General features: G+C 40.6%; 1 protein-coding gene across 4 annotated transcripts in view; it reads right to left on the reverse strand.

The window, feature by feature from the left end:
- CPNE4 (copine 4) overlaps positions 1-23,538 on the reverse strand; it is a 429,510-nt gene that overhangs the window by 126,984 nt on the left and 278,988 nt on the right. For all 4 annotated transcript variants that reach the window (XM_030551103.1, XM_030551101.1, XM_030551100.1 and 1 more), the window contains 3 exons: positions 21,362-21,541; positions 7,164-7,235; positions 4,528-4,602 (listed from right to left, as the gene is read on the reverse strand). In XM_030551103.1, coding sequence (XP_030406963.1) covers positions 4,528-4,602; positions 7,164-7,235; positions 21,362-21,541 — 327 coding nt within the window. The remainder of the gene's footprint in view (positions 1-4,527; positions 4,603-7,163; positions 7,236-21,361; positions 21,542-23,538) is intronic.

Raw genomic sequence — 23,538 nt, forward strand, 5'->3', positions numbered from 1 at the left:
TACAGGCTCTGTTCAATATCTTCATCAACAACTTAGATATTGGCATAAAAGTATGCTTATTAAGTTTGCAGATGATACCAAACTGGGAGGGATTGCAACTGCTTTGGAGGATAGGGTCAAAATTTAAAATGAGCTGGACAAATTGGAGAAATGGTCTGAGGTAAACAGGATGAAGTTTAATAAAGACAAATGCAAAGTGCTCCACTTAGGAAGGAACAATGTGTTTCAAACATACAGAATGAGAAGAGACTGTCTAGGAAGGAGTATGGCAGAAAGGGATCTAGGGGTTATAGTGGACCACAAGCTAAATATGAGTCAACAGCGTGATGCTGTTGCAAAAAAAGCAAAATGTGATTCTGGGATGCATTAACAGGCGTGTTGTGAGCAAGACACGAGAAGTCATTCTTCCACTCTACTCTGCACTGGTTAGGCCTCAACTGGAGTATTGTGTCCAGTTCTGGGCAAAGCATTTCAAGAAAGATGTGGAGAAATTGGAGAGGGTCCAGAGAAGAGCAACAAGAATGATTAAAGGTCTTGAGAACGTGACCTATGAAGGAAGGCTGAAAGAACTGGGTTTGTTTAGTTTGGAAAAGAGAAGACTGAGAGGGGACAGGATAGCAGTTTTCAGGTATCTAAAAGGGTGTTATAGGGAGGTGGGGAAAACTTGTTCACCTTAGCCTCTAAGGATAGAACAAGAAGCAATGGGCTTAATCTGCAGCAAGGAGGTTTAGGTTGGACATTAGGAAAAAGTTCCTAACTGTCAGGGTGGTTAAATACTGGAATAAAATGCCTAGGGAGGTTGTGGGATCTTCATCTCTGGAGATATTTAAGAGTAGGTTAGATAAATGTATATCCGGGATGGTCTAGACAGTATTTAGTCCTGCCATGAGGGCAGGGGACTGGACTCGATGACCTCTTGAGGTCCCTTCCAGTCCTAGAGTCTATGAATCTATGAAAGTAAATATAACTACTGTATTCTGTATAGAATCAAAGAATATCAGGGTTGGAAGGGACCTCAGGAGGTCATCTAGTCCAACCCCCTGCTCAAAGCAGGACCAATTCCCAACTAAATCATCCCAGCCAGGGCTTTGTCAAGCCTGACCTTAAAAACCTCTAAGGAAGGAGATTCCACCACCTCCCTAGGTAACCCATTGCAGTGCTAGGTGAACTGATGTAGATTACATCAGTCTATCTGGTCCGTGATCTGGTACTTTAGAGGCCTCTAACTGAACCTTAATGAGTTGAACCTTCATGAACTATCAGATCAAGTATATCTATAGTTGCATATTATATAACAGTTTGCTATGGCTAGGAAGGTGCCATTACAGAATATTGACTAAATCATCTTGGTCATATAAAGCCTCCACCTCCTAAAGAATGGTTCAAATTAAGTGAGGTCCCTCCAAACAAACCAGTAAGTAACATTTTCTAAAACTGTTTGACTTTTAAATAACAAAATCCCTGCCTTATTAATACAGTAATATATGCTAAAATAACTTTGTGGTAGCCTTGATTAGACCATTCAGTCCACAAGGCAACTTTATTAATTAAAAGATTATTACTCAACAGATCCATCAGATCAGGCATAAGATAACAAAAAGAGCAGGTGCTACATAAGGACCCTTTGGGCTTGTCTTCAGTACCGGGAGATCAACACTGCTGCAATCAGCGGTGTAACGTTGTACCCCATAATGCTTTATGGAAATATGCTTATGAAAGTAAATATGACATAACTGGAATATGTTTTATTCTAGATATGCCATGTAGCATATCTCTGCAAAGGTTACGATCTACTGGATACATTCATCCTATTTGTAGGCATGTGTCATTGTTGTATTCGAAGTTATGAATATTGGCTATGTACTTGTTTAATTTTAAGTAGCTTCAGTGAAGCAACTGGTCAGCTTCCTGAGAAAAGACTATTCTCAGTAAGTACCCAATCAAGAAACACTTAAACTAGCAATGAACTTGGAGATGCCAATCCACACCTGAGCTTTCCCAGGAATGTGGCCTGGCTGGTAAGGAACTCAGTCATTCATGGACATGTGACTCCAAAACTCCATCTTGGAGCTGGATTCTGGATAGAAGAGGGTCTCCACCCACAAGAGAAAGTCTATTTAAGCCCCTGGGAGACCCCTCCATTTTGTCTTTAGCTAGCTCAAGAGATAGCCTCTCCACCCTCAAAAGATACGTGAAAGAAACTGGAACAAAGGACAGTAACCTCAGGACTGTGAGTGATTGCTGGACCCAGACTAGAAGGAGGCTATTCTGTAAAAGAAACTTATTGCAACATCTCTGAGGGTGAGATTTCATCTGTAATCACTTTCTTACTGTAATAGGTTTAGAATTGCATGTTTTATTTTATTTTGCTTGGTAATTCACTTTGTTCTGTCTGTTATTACTTGGAACCACTGAAATCCTACTTTTTGCACTTAATAAAATCACTTTTTACTTATTAATTAACCCAGAGTATGTATAAATACCTGGGGGCGAGGCACAGCTATGCATCTCTCTCTATCAGTGTTATGGAGGGCGAACAATTTATGAGTTTATCCTGTGTAAGCTTTATACAGGGTATAATGGATTTATTTGGGGTTTGGACCCCATTGGGAGCTGGGAATCTGAGTGTTGGAGACAGGAACACTTCTTAATCTGTTTTCAGTTAAGTCTGCAGCTTTTAGGGGACATGGTTCAGACCTGGGGCTGTGTTTGCAGCAGGCAAGCGTGTCTGACTCAAACAAGGCAAGGTTCTGGAGTTCCAAGTTGGCAGGAAAAACAGACTCAGAAGTCGTCTCAGCAGATCAGTTGACAGTCTTAATGGGGTTTCTGTGATCCAACCCGTCACAGGCAGGTTTAGTGAAGACCCGCTAAATCGATAGCAGAGTGCTCTCCGGTCGACCTCGGTACTCCACCTCTCCGAGAAGAGTAAAGTAAGTCGACCGGAGAGCATCTCCGACTGACGCAGTGCAGTGAAGACACCGGGGTAAGTCAACCAAAGCTATGTCGACTCCAGCTACGTTATTCACATAGCTGGAGTAGCGTAACTAAGGTCGACTTACCCCAGGAGTGAAGATAAACCCTTTGCTAATTTAGATATGCCCCATAAACAGTTGCCCTGTGCTTAAAAGACTCTCTAAAATTACCATGAAGTGAATATAGCTCAGATGCTGAAGCACAGCTTGGATTAATCCTTTAAACTGGATTCATAACAGGCACAATCACAACCCTCTCAATGATATTTTCAGCAGATTATGTGGTACACTTATGGGAAGGAAATGGACAGTTGAAACACCTGCTATGCTGTACCTTCCCTTTTTCTTTTGTGGACATAATAGCATGAATGACAGCTGAAGGGAATGTTACAATTTTAAACAATGATTTTAAAAAGCAGTTACTAAAGTTAGTTTCTCAAATCTACCTAAATAAATTATCTGATTTTCACTGAGGATCCAGCAACTCCCAATGAGTGGATAATTCAACTTCCAGATGGGATTCATCATTTATGGTAATTAAAGATGCTAAATACAGGCATGCTATTAACCCCTGTGTCCTAATAAAATTCCAGCACTGCTGATTATATTCTGCCTACCTAAATTTTTGGTTAATATGCTATTATTCCTCATTTACGGTTTGAGCTTCCAAACACTGTGCCACCCACCCACACAAACTTACATGTGCACATAAGCATTTTCAGGATCAGACTCTCTGAGTCTCAAACTACTATGCGGTATTACCATACGTTACTAATTAGGAACAGCATACCAGCCAAGAAGGGTCAGCATTCTAATGGTGGTTACAGGGATTCAGTGCAACAGTGATTATCTGACCTTCAATTATCTGAAATTCCCTGTTATCCAAAACAGGGTCATGGCCCCATGACATCCATTAATTACAATGATGTTCCTTCTACTACATTAAATAATTAAAATGCCTCCTATTACATTTGGATATTCAAGGTTGTGACTTATAAGCAAAGTTATTGAGGTGAAAGGTGCCATATCGAGGTACAGTATTATATAAATATAATTAATAACAATGGGCAATACTGACAGATAAAGATGAGTGAAGAGGGAGGTTTTAGTCTATGCACAGATTCCTGATTGAACTGGAGATGGCTTTGGCAAATACATAAGAAGGAATCTTTCTCTCACATTTCAAATACATTTTGCTGAGTAAATATATATATAAGATGATGTGAAGTATTCAAGCATTATGTTAAGATGCCTACTCTGAGTATTACATCTTGATTCCTTGTAAAAAGCTCACTTATCTTAGCACTTTTGATCTGTGGCATTTTAAATAAATGAGGTCTCAGCATAATTAAATTGTCTTGGTTTTAATTATGTTCCCTTGAGTTTTTTTAATTACTTTGCAACTTGAGGAAAGCCTCATTGGGAGAATTGATCTGAAATCTCTGATGTGTTTAATAACATCAAGGAACAAAAATAGCTGTGGGGGAAAATCTTATTAAATCATATTTGAAAGCATTCTTATATCTTTCAATAAGGTTAATACCAAACAGCTTACCTTGTCATCTAATTTCCGTGCGCTGAATGAAAGTTCAACATAGTCATCATTGCCAGATAATTCTTCAGCAATCACCTAAATGAGAAGCTACATATGAGTTTTGCATGTATAATGAAAGAAAATAAAATTAGGAAAGATGCCATTTACTAGCATGTGGACTATAGACCCTATCAGCTGGAAACTGACAGTCACCTTCCAAGAAACCAGACACCTAGCTAAGCAGAGATATCAAAATAGGTCAAAACAGAACACTTTCCTCTGGCAAAGTATTTTGCCTCTAACTGAGTGGAAGATGTTCATAAAACAAGTTGTTAATTTTTAAGATATTTCTGTGCAACCTGCCATGATAAATAGAAAAACTAAGAATGAAATTACCTGTAATTAATTACCATGAAATTCAGGCCATGTCTACAGCAGGAGGGTTTTGCTAGTATAGTATAGTATAACCGTATAGTATGATTTTGGAGATGCAGTTATATCAGCAGAAAGACACTGGAGGCTAAACTATACTACGGAGGCTTTGCTGGTACAGCTATTCCAGCAAAATCCATACTGGAGATGCAGTTTAAACCAGTTTAGTTAAATCATCTCCCCAAACAGCATAAACTATATTAGCAAAATGACTCTTTTGGCTGGTATAAACAGCATCTGCAAAGGAGTGGGAGGGGAAGGGGGGTGAGGAGGAGCTGTTTGACCCATATCAACATATCAGCTAGAAGTGTGTGATATTTTCACATTCCTAACCAATGTCGCTATGGGCAGCAAAACTTTGCAGTGTAGACCTAGTCTGGTATAGCTTATGCCAATTCCCCTGGCTGACATAAGGTATGGCAGTATAAGCAGAGTTACTCTGATGTAACTTCATCTATATTAGTGCAATGTCTACACTAAGAGTGCTTTGCTGGTATAGCTATAGTGGTATACTCTAGTAGCTCATACTGGCAAAACTGCACTTTCACTGGTATGATTTATTCTGGCCCTCCTGAAAGAAGCTACACTGATAAATCACATCCCTGGCTGACACAATCACGCCAGCAGAAGTCTGTGGTGTAAATATGGCCTTGCGCTTCTACTAGTATTGTTATGTCAGGAAAAACTCATATGCCTGACACAGGTAGGCTGGTAAAACTTTTAAATGTAGAGCTAGGGCATCGTAATTGGAAATGCCACCAAAACCAAAACGACATTTCAATTTTTTTCCTATTGAAAAATAATTTCCTGCCCACAGAAATGTTCCCACAAGTCATTCCCCAAAGGAGTACACAAAACAGAGATTCATGCCCATTGCCCACATATTCGCCAGCCAGATCTGTCTCTCACTCAGGATTAAACCATAAGACTCCAAAATCTTGGAGGACTAGTAGGGTGACCAATGACATCGTTCAAACCAGCTAGGTATTGCCTGGGTCAGAGTGATAATCAGTGTACTACAGCATGACGCTTCTATTATTCTACTATACAATTCTCAGGAGTCAATAGCGCTGCTTGGAGTCTCACGCTGTTTCAGCAGCATCTACTGGGACTTTTCGGGACAAATTTTTTAAAAAAAGAACAAAACTGGAGGCTGACTTTAACCTACAAAATGTGTGTCATATAAAACTGGTATTTGGTCATGCAAAATATTCACATGCAGGGATGTGTGAGCACAAATCCCTAATTGTGCATGAAAACACAATCACAGTGCACACACCCATTCATTTTATATGTGTAAGTCAGACCTGAGTTGCTGAAAATTTGCCCTGTAATGTATTAGATGATATTTCTGTTCCAGGTAGACTACTGGCTGGAAGGATCATGTAGGACACATCACCTCATTAGCACATAAGGATTTGTATACCAAATTTTAAGCTTCAGCAATATTTTATAATTGAGTTACAAATCCCTACCTATGAGCACTGACAGAACTCTCTTTGAGTGACTGAAAAAGCACTGCTGTATTATACCATACTAAAGATAATAGTACACCTATCTGGGATGTGAGCCTTTCCAATTCACTGAAGAATATGAAACTCAATAGGAGTCGTGTGTTAAAAATAAGTTGCAACATTAACATTGGTAAATTCCCTATTTCACGGAGAGTCAATATTACATCAGTGGTCTCACCCTTTTTGGGCTCAAGACCCATTTGTTAATGTTGATGGCCTATCATGACCAAGTAAATAAGCTGGGGGTGGAGAAAAGTTGTGTCCTTCCTCTGGAGGGGGTGGGAGGCCCTAGGGGAGGTTGGGTCCTGCTCCTGGTGGGTATGGCTTCTCTACACTCACCCCACAGCACAATGAAGTCAATGGGGCTACTCAAATGTACAAAATTAAGCAGATGTATAAGTGTTAGAAAAATCAGGCCTAAGTACATTTTTAAGACTGTAAAACATGAATTAGAAATAATCAAACAGTATAGCTTTCTTGCTCTGTATCTTTATCTGAATAATGCACTTTATGACACTTAAAAAAAAACCACAACTTTCTTGCCATTTGTGGATTACAGGTATGTCCCCAGAAACAATCAAATAAATCAGAAGGCTCAAAATATGTTTTCTGTTAGGGATCATGCTAACAACTCAATAGGAAACTTTTATGAAGAAGTAGTCACATCAGATATCTTTAAGCATGGAGAAAATATATTTAAGTGTGTCTTACTGTTATGGATGATTTCCCTGCTGTGTTCCCATGTTTCAGTAAGGATTTGGAAAGTTTCCTCTGTGAAACAATCTGTGCCAACACCAAAAACAAATGAAAAAAATTAGAAACTGTAGTAAATACATGGACTGTGATTTGATTTTTATGATATTGCAATTATTTGTATTTACACCTGGGAACCCTAATCCCATTGGGCAAGGCTCTACACAGACAGGTAGCAAGGGAAATAGTCCCTGACCCCCAGAGTTTGCAGTCGTGACATGACAGGCAGGATGCAACCAGAGGACAAGTGGGATAGGGAAGGGTGGGAGGATAGGTTAGAATTAACACAGTTAAGCAGAAAAGCAGAAGCTGCAGCTAATCATTTGCTTAACTAATGACAGATGGAAGGCATCAGGGCAGAAGTAGGTTTTTTAAAAGGTTTAAGAGACAAGGTGGCAGCTTAAGACTGCCAGGGAGTGTTTCTGATCCTTGGGGGGCTGTATGGGAAAAATAATTCTACACAAATAAGCTACCAAAAATTACAATAACATTGAGTCTCTTTCTTCGAGGTATCACAGTCTGTTTTACACAGGACACTCATTATTTAAAAACAAATAACTTTAAATTCAGACATAGGCTGCATCACAATCTGAGTTCCAACTTTGTCTCCACAGGGACCACACTTTGTCTGGAGCGCTATACAGCACATCGACACTTCTAGTGGGTGACTAATGTACATCATGTAAACATTAGTCCAGGCATAATGATGAATTGTGTGTTTTCCATTACAACAAGCAGTAGATTTCCAGAACCTTGAGCATTAAACTAGGCTAATAAAAGTAGAAGAAAAAATATATTGTAGGGAAAATTCCTACATTAGCCCGCAATAAGCAAATGATGTGGTGATAGACTAGTAAATGACCCTAGTGTATTAGGTCATTTCCATTATATGATTCTATTAAAATGATTTTCATTAGAAACAAGTAAAAAATTATGAAATCCTAGATATATACTAGATAACACTAATTAAGAGAAAGCGTTATCAATTATTTGCATTGCAGTGGCTCCTAGGAGCCCCATTATTTGTTCAGAACCCATTATGTTAGGTGCTGTACAAACACAAGACATAGAGAAGGTTCCTGTCCCAAAGAACTTACAACCTACTATCAAATATGCAGAAAACATGCAAAATAGAGCATGGTTTTGGTATTAAAAACAATCCTTTCCCATTTTGTACAACACATTTTTAAGACATTATGGCCCAGATGCACACTCCATGACCTTTAAAGTGCAGTAACCTAGAAATGGAGACAAAAGTCACTCTTATGCAAAGCATGCAAAAAACAACAATTACCCACTGAAGAGCCCATAAAGGAAAGGGAGTGGTTTATGCCTGCTCAGCTGATGTTCTGGGAATTTGTATGGACTTGAACAATATGCTAAATTGGTAACCGCAATTATCATAACAGCTTTAACTAGCACACAGCATACTAACTTAAAGAATTACATACTGCAAAGCACAATGGCAACCTGCACAAGTTTGATACTGTTTTTCATTATCTCAGTGGGAGGTGGACTTTGAGCAGGCTTTGCAGTGGAGAAGGAGGAGTGAAGAATGGCACCTATATTTTGCTTTGCAGAATCTCATATCTCAGTCTCTCACAGGCAACTAGCACTAAGACAATGTTGTTCTTTCAGATGCAACTTGCTGGACAGTGCCCCAGTGATGTGGCACATAGCCAAGGTAACGCAACTACTTTAACAGTGATAACAACAGCATTTGGTATGGGCGCAGCCAGAGCATGCTTAGTTTCACTTTAAGAAGTGGGATCCATAGAAGAAGCTGCTACCATTAACTCTTTTATATATATATATATATATATATATATATATATATATATATATATATATATATATATATATATATATATATATATATATATATATATATGTAGTTTAATTAATTCATTGCATTAAGAGTTTTGTTCAAAGGCAACAAATACTGCAGATGAGACTGCTGTGTGGAGGCAGGAATTAGGTAGTGCACTAGGGCCTGGTCCACACTACACAGTTAAATCGATTTAAACAGCGTTAAATCGATTTAACTCCGTACCCGTCCACACTACAAGGCACTTTAAATCGATTTTAAGGGATCTTAAAATCGATTTCTGTACTCCTCCCCAACGCGAGGAGTAACCCTAAAATCGATATTACTATATCGATTTAGGGTTAGTGTGGATAGAAATCGAAGTTATTGGTCTCATTCCTTTAATGTAGCTACCCAGAGTGCACCGCTCCGAAAATTGATGGTAGCCTAGGACCATGGACGCACACCACCGAATTAATGTGCCCTAGTGTGGACGCATAAAATCAATTTTATAATATCGGTTTTATAAAACCGGTTTTAGTAATTTCGATTTTATGCTGTAGTGTAGACGTAGCCTAGGACTCCTGTGATCTACTCTTGACTCTTCCAAAGATTATTCAATCGACACACATCTGCGTCTCAGCCTATCCATCAGTCAAATGGGTTCAAGGAAAAATCACCGATCTCCCATGAGTTCTATGAGTTCAATTAACTATTTTCAAAGACCTGTGAGAGATCCTCAGACGTTAAGCACTACAGACGTCCAAAGTATTATAAAGTTATGGGCTCTGTGCATAATGGAACAAAGGGAAAGTATCTTCTGAAGCAGGAGAGCAAAACACAATGTCAGAATAATTCCTCCTTCCAATATGCTTTGTAGTCCCTTAGATGTGCTACATTAATCTCTAGTCTATGATAGAACCCTTCACTTACTCACCTGAAGTCGCTAAGTTATCCTTACCCAGCCTCTTTAATAATTCCAGCATTTTTGTCCTGAACTATTCACCCCATTTCAATTCTAGCCCTCCCTTCACACCTTTGCGAGTTGTTCAAAGTACCAAGATGCACTGCACATAAAGTAGCTTGAAACACTGGGGTTTCCACTTGTGTGGCAGCTACATGCATCAAAATACAGTGAATGGAATTTATTTTGACGTTCCTATTATTAGCTCATTTTAATGAGACCAGCTCTCTAAGCTATTAGTGTCACTTTGCCGCAGCAAACAGTCTGCATATGTAAATATGTGTATTCGTGTGTGAACACCCACACGTTGTTAATCAAGTGGCCAGTAGAATAGATCCATCTGGCAGCTCTACGCCTGCATCATCGCCTCAAATAGTAATTAACAATTAAGATTTGCAGGCTGTCATTTAAATAATTGACAAAAAATCAATTTTTACAAGCAGTAAATTGCCCTTTTTGTCTGCATGCTAAAAAAGTACCCGTTAGTGGCTGGAATGGCTTTTTTTTTTTTTTGGAAGCTGCCATCAATTATGAATCACATTTATTGCTTATCTATAGATGTAACATTACTTCCCCAGCAGAACCATAAAGAGCATTAGCTATTCTGGCTGCCAGTAAGCAAGTTTCAGCCAACTGGAACACATGAACATAGGAAGCAGCTGTTTAAGTTCAGAGTTACAAAGAGATGGTTGAACTTGCAATACGGCCAAAGGCAAGGCATTTATCAAAAGTCTTTTGTTTGTTAGACGTCTTTGGTTTGACTCCTACTTCAGCAATTCACAACTGAAAACTTTAGGGAGAAAGGTGTTTCTGCAATAGCGATGTGAAGAAGTGGTACAGAAAGTGAAAACTCTTCTCTTTCTACAAAACAGATATCGGAGGGCAGATTGGACCCTTTTTTCCCCCAACAGATTTTAAATACATTTTCCTGAGGTCCCTGATATTGTACTGAGAACTGGAAATAGGAGTAGAAAAATACAAATGTTCCATTTAAAGAAAAAACACCAGATATTGAACATAATGATGTTATACATATTCAAATATATGAAAATTAGAAAGTAGATTCATCCAAATTTCCAGATCTTCAACATTAGGGTCAAATTCTAAGATCAGTTCCACTGAAAAAACTCCTTTAAGGACCTTGTGGGTTTACACTGCTGTAACTGAGCTCAAAATCTGGCCCAATGTATTTGGGAGAGAGAGGCACCCAAACAAACTCTGGATCTTGGGGTGATTAAATCTGGATCCATATTTTGCACTTTGATCCCAGCTCTAGTTTTAAAATGGTATGAAAGCTGCTCTGCCTGGGTTTTGTTTTGATTTAAACTGTGGGGATTATAGAAGTTATGACAGTGAAGATCTATGGCATTGGCAATGATGTGAATAGCGCCAACTTCCCACAAAAAGCTCTGGCAACATACATCAGAATTAACCTACAATATCTGTTACTTAAGCTTTGGTCCTTTTTTGACAAGCAATTACCAAGCATGTCAAGCTGCCAAGCCGTGTAGCGGCAGAAGTGGTTTTAAGATGTGCACAAAATTGACTAGGATAAATGTCCAAGATCATTTTCATTTGTGACATATGAACTCTGGTATTTGGAGGTTGAAAGGCTAGACTGGTAATCTAGTGTGTCAGCTAATGCTCATGAGATAACCATAGTTAAAAGAGAAAAGAATTTAGTAGCTGTGGAATGTCAAGACCCCTGACTTATCTCTAACCTTATATACTATGTCTACACTGGTGGGTGAGTGGGTGTGCACATGCACACGTCCTGCTTAGCAGTTAAATTAATAGCATAATTTCACTATTTCACCCCTCCCCACATTTAATCTTATTGTAGACACACACAATTCCCTCGCCCTCCCACCCCCATCCCCATTAAAATGCTGAGGATTGTTGATGTTTCACCCATATTTGGAACAATGGTTCATTAAAGCAAGATTAAAAGAACTGATCTACTCAGTCACACTCTGTAGACCCCTCCCCATTAAATTCTTTTGTCTGAGGCAATGTCATTCAGGAGGGACAAGAATAGCTCAGTGGTTTAAGCATTGGCCTGCTAAACTCAGGATTGTGAGTTCAATCCCTGAGGGGGCCATTTGGGGCAAAATCAGTACTTGGTCCTGCTCGTGAAGACAGGGGGCTGGACTCAATGACCTTTCAGAATCCCTTCCAGTTCTAGGAGCTAGGTATATCTCCATCTATTATTCCTCTCTCTCTACTTCTGCTGTATCCAACCTCACTTTATGGATTATGTTCTCCATAACACATGCAACACACTCCAAGACTGGATTTGAATCCTATTGTACTGATCAGTCCGCAGCATGTTTAGAGCTGAATTAAGGCTTTTTCTTATTTGCTAGTGATTTTAAACAATGACAGCAGCCCACCAGCCAGTCAGAACAGGATACTGGGGGAAAAAGTCAGTGTTCACAACTATAATATAATAGGACTCAATGACATTGTTGGAAGGGGTTTATCGGTATAAAATGGTTTGAAATTAAATTAGTGTGTGGAGCCTCTAGCTCTTTGGGAAAAATTGTTTTAATTCATTAATTTTTCATGGATCAATGCTGTAATTCATATAAAAGATGCAATATGTAAAACAAAGCATTAAGAACTGTGAAAAGTGTTCCGATAACATAAGTCTTTGAGTTTCATGCCATAATGGAAATGATATGACCTCAAAGATCACGTGGAACACTCTGATACAAAAGAATGACTAAACTAGGCCCCTAAGGATTACAAAAGGATTTTAAACAGTTAGTAGAAGAAAACTAATAAGAGTTCTTCATGGGATAATTTGACAGCACTCTGAGCCAGCAGGAATAAAATGGCATTCATGTCCCACAAAGTACATTATTCAGCCCATTAATGAATTCAATTACTGCATTCTGAGAAGAGCAGGGGCCAGATTTTTAATGGTATTTAGAAGCCTAAATATAAAGACAGGTACCTAGTGCAAGCTGGGTGCCTATCTTCATTTTCAGATGCCTTTAAAGATCTGGTCGTATGTCTTTTTCAGCATATGAATAGTCTTCAGTCTATTGGTCCACTACTCTTACACAGAATATTTCTATTAAATAGAATTTAAATTAATTCAGGTCTAATCAGGGGTTTTTTAGCCTTTTCCCAACTTGAGAGCAGTGACTGAAAGTGGATTAATTAGCTTCAAGTGCATAATCCCGTTAATGACATATAGTATTAAGAGTATATGTGAAGTAGTGACAATTATTATCAAGAAGTAAGATCCTTAATAAAATGTGTGTGGGGTGAGGGTGGAGGAGTACTTTAAATCCCAAAATAATATCTGCTCAGATTCATGGCATAGAGGGGTGCAAGCATCTGTTTGACATTGGCTGCAGGTGTTCTCCAGGGATGCTGCTCGCTACAACAAAAGGCAAAGTGATAAATTGCAACAGTTTATTTTCTTTCTTTCTTTAGCATTTCTGTACTTAAACTATCCAGTTTTTTGGGACTAGTTTAGGGCCTAATCCTGAAAACAGTTATGCATATGGGGGACTGGTTCTGATGGGTCAAGAAACCAGAGAGCTATCACACTGCTGCTGTTCTGGGAGCTTTTCTACAACAACTTCATTAGTTCATAAGTATTAAGAATAGAGCTGGGCAAATGTTTTGACAGAAATGTTTTGGCAAAAAATGCAGATTTGGTGACTCCAAAACATTTCATTAATTCATATCAACCATGCCAAATTACTTCGGCAAAAGCTTTTTTTTCCAAAATGAATTTTTTTAATTCAAAATTCCTTCATTTTCATCTTTTAAAATTTAAAAAATGTTTAAAAATGCTCAAAATCAAAACAAAACATTTTGGTTTGGGGAGAATAAAATGTTTGGTTTGGCCTGAAACAATTTTTTTTAAAACTTTTTTATTTGCCATACATTCTGAAAAAACTCAGTTTCTGTTAATCTCTGTATGATTTCTCCCTACCACTACCAAATTTTTCAGAATTGCCAGAGAACTGAAAACTCCATCATTCACCGACCTCTCATTAAGCACATAACATACACAAATAAGCACAGTTTCTTTGAGCAACCAAATGGTAGATATGTAAAATATACAGGCACTGCTGAGTGAAGTGGCACTTTTTTTTAAAGCTTGAAATCTTTCTCTGGTATCTCATTTGAAAGAAAATATATGTTGTCCTTATGGTGATGAAGAATACTTTCACAATCTGAACCAAGTGTAACTGATGCAGAGATGTCTGCCTGAGTTAACAGAAAGCCTGAAACAATTGCCTGAAACTGAGAGATGTGCCCTGCTCAACTGAAGAGTTAACACAGATGCCCGAAGATGATAATTTAAATGTTAACATTACTAACCATTTCACTGCTTAATGAAGCAGTGAGACAGGAGAAGGACAATCATATGAAGATCTATTGAGACTGATGTTTCATTCTGGTCATTTTGGTGAGTGGTGACTGGGAAAGTAGAACCAGTTTCTTTCACCTCAGTCAGACAGAAATACCAGAGGGTAGAAGCAGAACCCAGCAGAGCCCCCAAGTTTTGCCCCTTGTCCTGACCAGTAGGACCCTGTTCTGCTCTGGTGACAACTATGGTGCCAGATTACTTCCTCTCTAGCTCTAGCAGCACTGTTCCTCCCTCACTAGGGGTTAACTGCAGAACCTGCTGCATTGGTTGCCCTCATTTCACATTTTCAAGCTTTTCTTTGCAACCATGAGGGTTAGAAACATAATTTTTTTTAAATGAAAGCTGAGATTTTGATGTCAAAATTTGACACTGGAAACCAGAGCCTGGTGTGCCTATACCTTAATCCAGGCCAGCCCATGGGTATATCTGAACCCTACTTAAGGGAAGCCAAGCTTGAGGAACCCAGCCAACTGTGACTGACTTCTCAAGTGAAAAGAGAAGAGAGGGGGACCATTTGAGCCCGATTAGAGTGGGTATAAATACACTTATTTTGGTTTAGTGTCAACCACCATACCAATTCTCCCTCCATTTTTTTAAGATACTTATATCTATCTCAAAGTAAATTCCTCTGGGGATGAAATTTTCCAGACTTGGTCTCCTCCCAACCCTGAATTATTCTGGAAAGCTTCCGTCAAAAAAGTTCAGCTATATGTTTACATTGTGATTAGAAATACATTCCAATTAGAAATTTTGCACTCAGGTAACTAAAACTCAGACTGGAGCAAGAAACATCAAATTTTGCTTGTTTGGTGTTATGGGTTCTACTCTTAAAGAAGCTCAAAAATACCCAGTCCAATATGGCTCTAAATCAAGGAACTTTCATTCTTTCATGCTTCAGGGTTTGTGCATTGCTGCAAAAAGCACCCTATAAAAGTTATGAATATGTTTCAACTTCAAGATACATTTATTGAAAATATCTTGGGATTCTCACTGCAGCACAGTGTAAAATCTTGACAGGCATTGGCATCTGTTTGTCGGTAGTGACTTTTGCAACTGAGTGAGAGTTCTATTATTAAATGTTAGTTTTGCACATTAAATTTAGGGTTTGTCTACATGGCAAGCGAAGGGTGTGAAACTACAGCACACCAGTTTTCCGTGCAGTAAGTTCCTGTGAGGGCTCTGCTACAGCACAGTTCCAGAATGTGGCTCAGCGTACAACTGCTACTTCAAAGCAGCAGTGCTAAGCCACACTCTGGGATTTTTACTGCGCTGTATCAGCACCCACATGGAATGTTACTAGACAGCAAGCTAGTGTGCTTTAGCTTGCCATGCAGTAACTTGCCTTGTAGACAAGCCCTTAGAAATTAAGTAATATTTGGTGGAAAACTTAACTGGTGTATTTCCCCATAATTTCCCCATACTAATTTCCCCCTACTGTTACTCACACCTTCTTGTCAACTGTTTGAAATGGGCCACCCTCATTATCACTACAAAAGTGATTTTTCCTCCCTCGGTATTCTACTGTTAATTGAATTGTCTCATTAGCACTGTCCCCTCACTTGGTAAGGAAACTCTCATCTTTTCATGTACTGTGTATATATAGCTGCTACTATATTTTCCACTCCACGCATCTGATGAAGTGGGTTTTAGCCCATGAAAGCTTATGCCCAAATAAATGTATTAGTCTCTAAGATGCTACAAGGACTCCTCGTTGTTCTAACTGGTGTAGTACAGCACAGTACATCCCACATATGTAAGCTGTATAAGAAATTTCACTTTGTATAATCTTTTATGTGATATTATGGGATCTAAAGAGAGAGCATAATTTTAAGGCAGTGTTAACAAGAAGGCAGAATTAAACTTGACCTTTTAACATTACCCCTTAGAATTTCCTAACTTTTAAAGCTTAATCTCTCAATGTAGCATTGTATTAATGTGCCACTAATTTTTGCATGGAATATATGTATTAACATATTACATTGCAAGGACACTTCAGGGGAAGTTAAGAAAAACATGACATTGAAAGGCCATTTCAGAGTGGAGAGCCTGGCTCAACAGCTCAGTTCAGTCATGCTGCTGCCTTTGAAGGAAGAAAAGATTTTAAATATTATGTTTTTTAAAACTGTAACAATCAGGAAGACTGCTGCTGTTTTATTTGAAAGGGCTACTATTCAGAGTGGGGAGAAAAAAATAACTTTGAGGTAAATTTCTCTATTTAGCATATTGACTTTTTCCTAATTGCACATAGCAATGTGTGGCTCTTTGTTACACATGTGTACAAATAGCCTAGCAATCTGAAAGGTATGCTGAATGTATCTACACTTAGCTTTCCAGCTTCAAATAATGATTCCATGCCAATATGCCGCTACTTGAGAGATTCACATGTAGGCAGGCAGAATTACAAGAGGCTGACTCTTGTCAGGACATTGGAACTAACACTCCTACTTTTGTTAAAAGTTCAGTGGGACCATTCATCATTCTAAATGGTTGGAGCTTAACAGGCTGCATCTCATTGCCCTCATCACTGTGTGGGGATATTGGTTCACCGCTGAATCATGGAGAACAATGCTACCAGTCTCACTTCCTGAAGTACTTGGATTTTCCAAGGCCATGTCTACATCTAAAATTTTGCAGCGCTGGTTGTTACAGCTGTATTAGTACAGCTGTATAGGGCCAGCGCTGCAGAGTGGCCACACTTACAGCAACCAGCGCTGCAAGTGGTGTTAGATGTGGCCACACTGCAGCGCTGTTGGGCGGCTTCAAGGGGGGTTCGGGGAACGCGAGAGCAAACCGGGAAAGGAGACCAGCTTTGCCGCGGTTTGCTCTTGCGTTCCCCGAACCACCCTGCAAACCGCAGGGAAGGAGACCTGCTTGCTCGGGGGTTTGGGGAACGCGAGAGCAAGCCGGGGAAGGAGACCAGCTTCGCCACGGTTTGCTCTCGCGTTCCCGGAACCACCCAGCAAACCTCAGGGAAGGAGACCTGCTTGCTCGGGGTTCGGGGAACGCGAGAGCAAGCCGGGGAAGGAGACCAACTTGATTACCAGAGGCTTCCTCAGGTATGCTGGGATACCTGCTTATTCCACGGAGGTCAAGAAAAGCGCTGGTAAGTGTCTATACTTGATTACCAGCGCTGGATCACCAGCGCTGGATCCTCTACACCCGAGACAAAACGGGAGTACGGCCAGCGCTGCAAACAGGGAGTTGCAGCGCTGGTGGTGCCCTGCAGATGTGTACACCTCCTAAGTTGCAGCGCTGTAACTCCCTCACCAGCGCTGCAACTTTCTGATGTAGACAAGCCCTAAGTCTTCCATCCAAGGTCCAACATCAGTTTTGGTCTATAACATCTGATAAGATCACATCTGTCGGTAATATGGTTGCAGGCAGCGCTTAATTTGTGCCGTGGCTTGCCAGGGCTGATCCCCAGCAGTGCTAGGCGTGGGAGTTCATAGCTCTGGCACGTTTAGGCTTGCTGTATCAGTTATGAATGTAAAAAAAATATCCCAACACCTAATTGCTTGTGCCCTGGCACCTTTCATTACAAATTAAGCCCTGGTTGCAGGCTGTGTGCCATAAAGAGAGGTCCCTCACAAAGATCTGAGTATCTCTGAAGAAAGAGATACCCACTTTTGTCTGGTTAGAGCAAGTAACGTGTGTCCATACCACTGCCTTCCCAAATGAGCTAACTCATCATCTATCATCTTTGACTAACATGATTCCTATAGATCTTGTATTTGGAAGGGAGTATTACAGGGATTAATCTCAAAGTGCATGTTTAGTGCACATGTAAAAGATAATCTAAACACAGATTCAGGTAATGGTTTACTTCTTTTTCGTCAACCTCTACCTGGAACAAAAGGAGTAAACATGGCATATTTATGAAAAAACCCTCAGTCTTTTAGATTATGTATAAGAACCCAAAGTCTATCCTATGTTTCATATAACATCTCCTGTTTTTGATGGGAAAGAAACTGAACTGATAGACAGGCACAAAAAGTCATAATGTTTTATGCATCCATTAAATTGAAGTGTAGCAACAAATTCATGTCAAAGTTAGCTGAAGAACAGCAGCCATCCCATTATCATCCTACAAAATACAGTAATTACAGAAAACTGCTAAGTGTTGGAGTAAGTACCGTATGCAGAATCTCTGTTGCAAGATATTCAATCCTGGTCTCATATTTAGCTGCATTTGGGTGACAATTCCACTGCTATTATTATATTTTTAAAAGAGTTGATGAATTATGCAAAATTTAAAAACATAAACAGCTTAGCTATGTTATCAAAAACTTCAAGGCTACATTTCTGGGGTCAGATTCCATGTTGTTGTTATTTTTTCTTGGTTACCATTAACAGTAGAATTACACCACAGGCAAGCCAGCTGTGTGTTATTTATAGAGGCATAATCATTATAACGGCATGTTTTGGGGAATGGCAGCAGCAATGAGGTTTTTGCATTTTAAAACCAATTAAGAAAAAACATTTAATACATTATTTTCTATATTTCTCTTTCCTCTCTATAAAAGCTCAGTTTCTTTGACTGAGGCCCCAAAATGCCCTCAAGAGCACTGCCAAAAAGAACATGGTTTATTGTGCATTTTAAAGATCCTAATTACCCATCTATCTCTGTTAATCTATCAAAACTACAGATCTATACATTTGTGTTTTATAAAACCAATGAGAAACTTTTCCTTCCTATGGAACCTTTCCTTTATATCTTACCGCACATCTATAGGGACAAATACTCAGCTGTGCTGTGCAGCTCAGGAGAAGGGGGGAAGAAGGGAGGAAGGGGCTCCTCTTTCCTGATCCTGGGACCAAAACAACCCCGGTATAATTTATAGCATTCACAAGGCTATTGTAAATTATAACAGGTTTAGATGTCCCATTGGGCCCATTTTGAAAGTTCCTGCCACTTGATATAGTCTGGACCGTTCAAAAAGAAACACATTTGCGCTCTCAGAAGTATTTTTATGACCCCCCCAAAAGAAGTCATGTTTGGCAGGGATGATATAGCAGTATCCCAAGCAGGGAAATCAACCCAATCCTCCCTAGAGTTTGGTGATAGATTTTTAACAAGGGGCTCCCGAGAGCCGCCTCCAGCACATTGCTGATGGTTAAGGCTAAGATTTTGTCATGGATATTTTTAGTAAAAGTCATGGATAGGTCATGGGTAATAAAAAAAAATTCACAGAAGCCCATGATGTGTCCCTGACTTTTACTAAAAACATCCATGATATAATGGAAAGGGCCTGGGCAGCTGCCAGGTGGCTGGAGCTCCGGGGCCCCCACCACCTAAGGGGGCTCAGAGCTCCAGGGTCCCCCTTCCGCCCCCTCCCCCCGACGTGAGGAGCTGCAAAGGTCTCCCTGCCCCACCACCACAGTTGGGGAGCTGCAGGGATCCCCCCAGCCCACGGTGGCTGAAAGCTGCAAAGCACCCCCAATGCCCATGGTGGCTCGGAGTTTGGGGGCCTGCTGCCTCAGGAGGCAGGGGTACCTTACATCTCCCTGCCACTGCGGGAGGTGGCAGGACCCTGCAGCTTCCAGCTGCCGGGGCTGAAGACACAGAAGTCTTTGGAAGTCATGGATTCCATGACTTCTGTGATAAAACTGCCTGTAATTACAGACAAGGTGGGTGAGGTCATATCTTTTATTTGACCAACTTCTGTTGGGGAAAGAGAGAAGCCTTGGCGCTTACACAGAGCTCTTCTTCAGATAATCATTTGGATTTTGCTGACAAATCATTCCTTCTAGTCTCCTTGAGAGTCAAAGGATGCCTCTGTGATTCAAGCTTCTTGAGAGTAATCTTCAATTGCTTTTCCTGAACAACAATAAGGAGGATAGGCAGGAATTCCTGGGGTGGGAGGGTAGTGAAAGCAGTTGCTTCTTCTGTGGAAAGCAATAATGGTCCTGTTACAAGTTTAAGTGGAAGCATTCACAAAGCTCTTTGCCAGCTCTCACCATAGGATATGTTACTCCTAACCACAAAATGTTCATTTACATTCAGTTTAGCTGGTGCATGATGACTTAACAAGACAGACTGGCCTTGGCTACACTCACACTTTACAGCGCTGCAACTGGGGTGTGAAAAAACACACCCCTGAGCGCTGCAAGATACAGCGCTGTAAAGCGTCAGTGTAATCAGGGCAGCAGCACTGGGAGCGCGGCTCCCAGCGCTGCACGCTACACCCGTAAGGGATGTGGTTTACATGCAACGCTGGGAGAGCTCTCTCCCAGCGCTGCCGCTCTGACTACACTCACACTTCAAAGCGCTACTGCGGCAGCGTTCCCGCAGCACTGCCGGGGCAGCGCTTTGAAATTCCAAATGTAGCCATACCCTTAAGACAGTCCTTAGTACTGTTATCAGGAATAAAGCTGGGATCCAATATACCTCAACCCTTCAGAGCAAAGAGCTTGCCATTTAGAAATAAACCCTGCCAGAAGCTGCTTGTGTCTCCTTTTACATAAGCAGGCACTGGCACAATATGTATTGCTCATTTAAGACCTGATTCTGCTACCCTGACTCATATGGGCCCTAATTCTGACGTTTATTCACCTGCTTTACTATAAGCAAGCTAACAGTCCCATTTACTCACCCATGTGAGCAAAGTTAAGTAGGTTCCTAAGTCTTTGCTGTATGTGCCATGTAATCATATGAGTAATAGCTTATTCCCAAAGTAGTTTCACTAATTTTAATGAGGCTACTTGACCAATGCAGTACTGCTCAACGTTAAGTGAGGCAGAACTGGGCCCTTAACTTAAAAGGCAAATTGTTGGTGGAGTATGTGTCACAGTCTCGTATGTCCCAGGTGCACCTGAAGAAAGTTTAAATCAACAACACCTCTCTGTGTATTAGTCCCGTATTAAGCACCAAAGTGGTGAAGGAGAACGATTTTATCACATCTGATGAATTTCGCTCAATGGGTCTTTCAGCAAAGCAATATATTTAGTATCAATACTAACAGAAGTGGGGGTGGGGGAGAGACACCTACTTGTCCGAGAGTGCATTCCATGCCACCAAGAAAATCTGCATCTTTCAATCCATTGTGGTTGCTGCTAATGTCATGGACTTCAAACCGTAGCCGCTGAACCTCTTCAAAGTAGAAGTCCACTGTGAATAACTTGGAGAAGATTGGATTTATACAGGTTCGAATCACTTCTGTCCTGTCAACCTGCCAAAAAAAAAAAGAAAAAAAAAAAAGCTGTGAGAATTTGCCTCAGTGACTTCTTACTCTGTCAGGAATGGGCTCCAATGTGAATCAAATTGAAAGTGAAATTAAAAAACAAAATTACACTCCTCTTACATGAATGAAGACTCTTTAAAAAGACAGTAGTTTAGCTACAAAATCTGGTTGGTTTTTATTTAAAAAAAAACGTTTAATAAGCAAATTGGCTGAGCTGGTGAGCCTTTACATGCAACTCAATGGCATTTCTCTGTTTGTCTGTCTATCAGATTATCTGTCTTTTTTAACATAACTTTTGAATGTCACATCCAATCAAATCCTGGTATGAGCGGACTGGGAGCACATGGAACCCCAGTGGGTAGGGGGGACACTGGGGGACCCTGGAATGGGGATACACAGAGCCCCTACCATTGGGGCAGATGAGTGTACTGTAGGGCATAAGTGGAAGTGGGAATGAGAGTGCACAAAGAGCCACTGGCATGAGGAAGAGAATGGAGGTCCCAGGAATGGGAGATAGGGAGAATGAAGGGCACACAGGATTCCCTGCCACAGGGAGATTGGGGCTGCATGGAATCCCTTGTCTAGAGGGGGATGGGAGCGTGGCACACAGGGAGCTTCTGCAGGGAATGAAGGGATGCAAGGAGCCCTTGGCGAGTGCAATAAACTCAGCCTATACAAGCTACCAAGTGTGTGACCCCCTAATGTTAATAGCAGTGTTCTCATGTGAAAACAGGAGGGAGGCAGATTTAAGAAATTTCCTATACTCTTGGAAACCCAAAGACAATGACACATTACTATTTATAGTTTCTGTTTTTATAAGACAGTTTCCAAAAAAGAATTAGGGCCCTGTTGAGCTAGGTGTAGTTGTAAGAAATAACGCTAAGCCGGTACCAGAGATCTCACAGTTTAAGTTCTAGGCAATACTCAATGAGTGAATAAACAGATAAAGGAAAGGTAATGGTAGAGAGATGCAGTGCATCTGTGAGGAGTCACAGTGCTCTCAGTAGTCAAACTCAGAAATGCATGAGGACATGAAATTGACCAGACACAGTGAGTGAAAGAGAGCAGTGCATGCTGAATCAAATGCAGTGAATTAACAAACAGCACAGTGAAAAAAGTAAATTAGGGTCTATACGCTATATCAGTGTTTCCCAAACTTGGGACGCCGCTTGTGTAGGGAAAGCCCTTCGTGGGCCAGGCCGGTTTGTTTACCTGCTGCGTCTGCAGGTTCGGCCAATCGCAGCTCCCACTGGCCACGGTTCGCTGCTCCAGGCCAATGGGAGCTGCTGGAAGCTGTAGCCAGTATGTCCCTTGGCCTGCGCCACTTCCAGCTGCTCCCATTGGCCTGGAGCAGCGAACCGCGGCCAGTGGGAGCTGCGATTGGCCAAACCTGCGGACGGGGCAGGTAAACAAACCGGCCTGGCCCACCAGGGGCTTTCCCTACACATGCGGCATCCCAGGTTTGGGAAACAATGCTCTATTTACATCTCACTGCAACTCCATTGTCGTTAATGAAGTTACACCCAGGATGAAGTTGGCTTTTCTATCCACTGGTCAGCACTTTCTAGAAGCTCTCATTTTTATCTTTGCAGTGTTCCTTTAACTGTGAAAAAGGTGGCTTTATATCCATAGGCTCTTTTAAACAATAAAAGGAAGGGGGACTTAGTCTAATGAGTATGTTATCACCTTTGCCCATTTCTTCCTAACTTTGTGCTTTCATGTAACAAAGATAACAAGAATAATACTGACTGCTGCTCTTCTCCAACCACAATGTAACTTTTAACTCTCTCTCTCTCTCTCTCTCACACACACACACACACACACACACACACACACACACACACACACACACACACACACACACACACACACACACACACACAAATTGGCAAAATTAAACACCTGATTTCAGCAGAGAGGCCATGGTCTGTAAAGAGACACAATAAAATTCATACTTGTAGAGCATGATGAAACCTAGAGACTGG

Source organism: Gopherus evgoodei, chromosome 2 (assembly GCF_007399415.2).
Source record: "Gopherus evgoodei ecotype Sinaloan lineage chromosome 2, rGopEvg1_v1.p, whole genome shotgun sequence".
NCBI lineage: Eukaryota > Metazoa > Chordata > Testudines > Testudinidae > Gopherus > Gopherus evgoodei.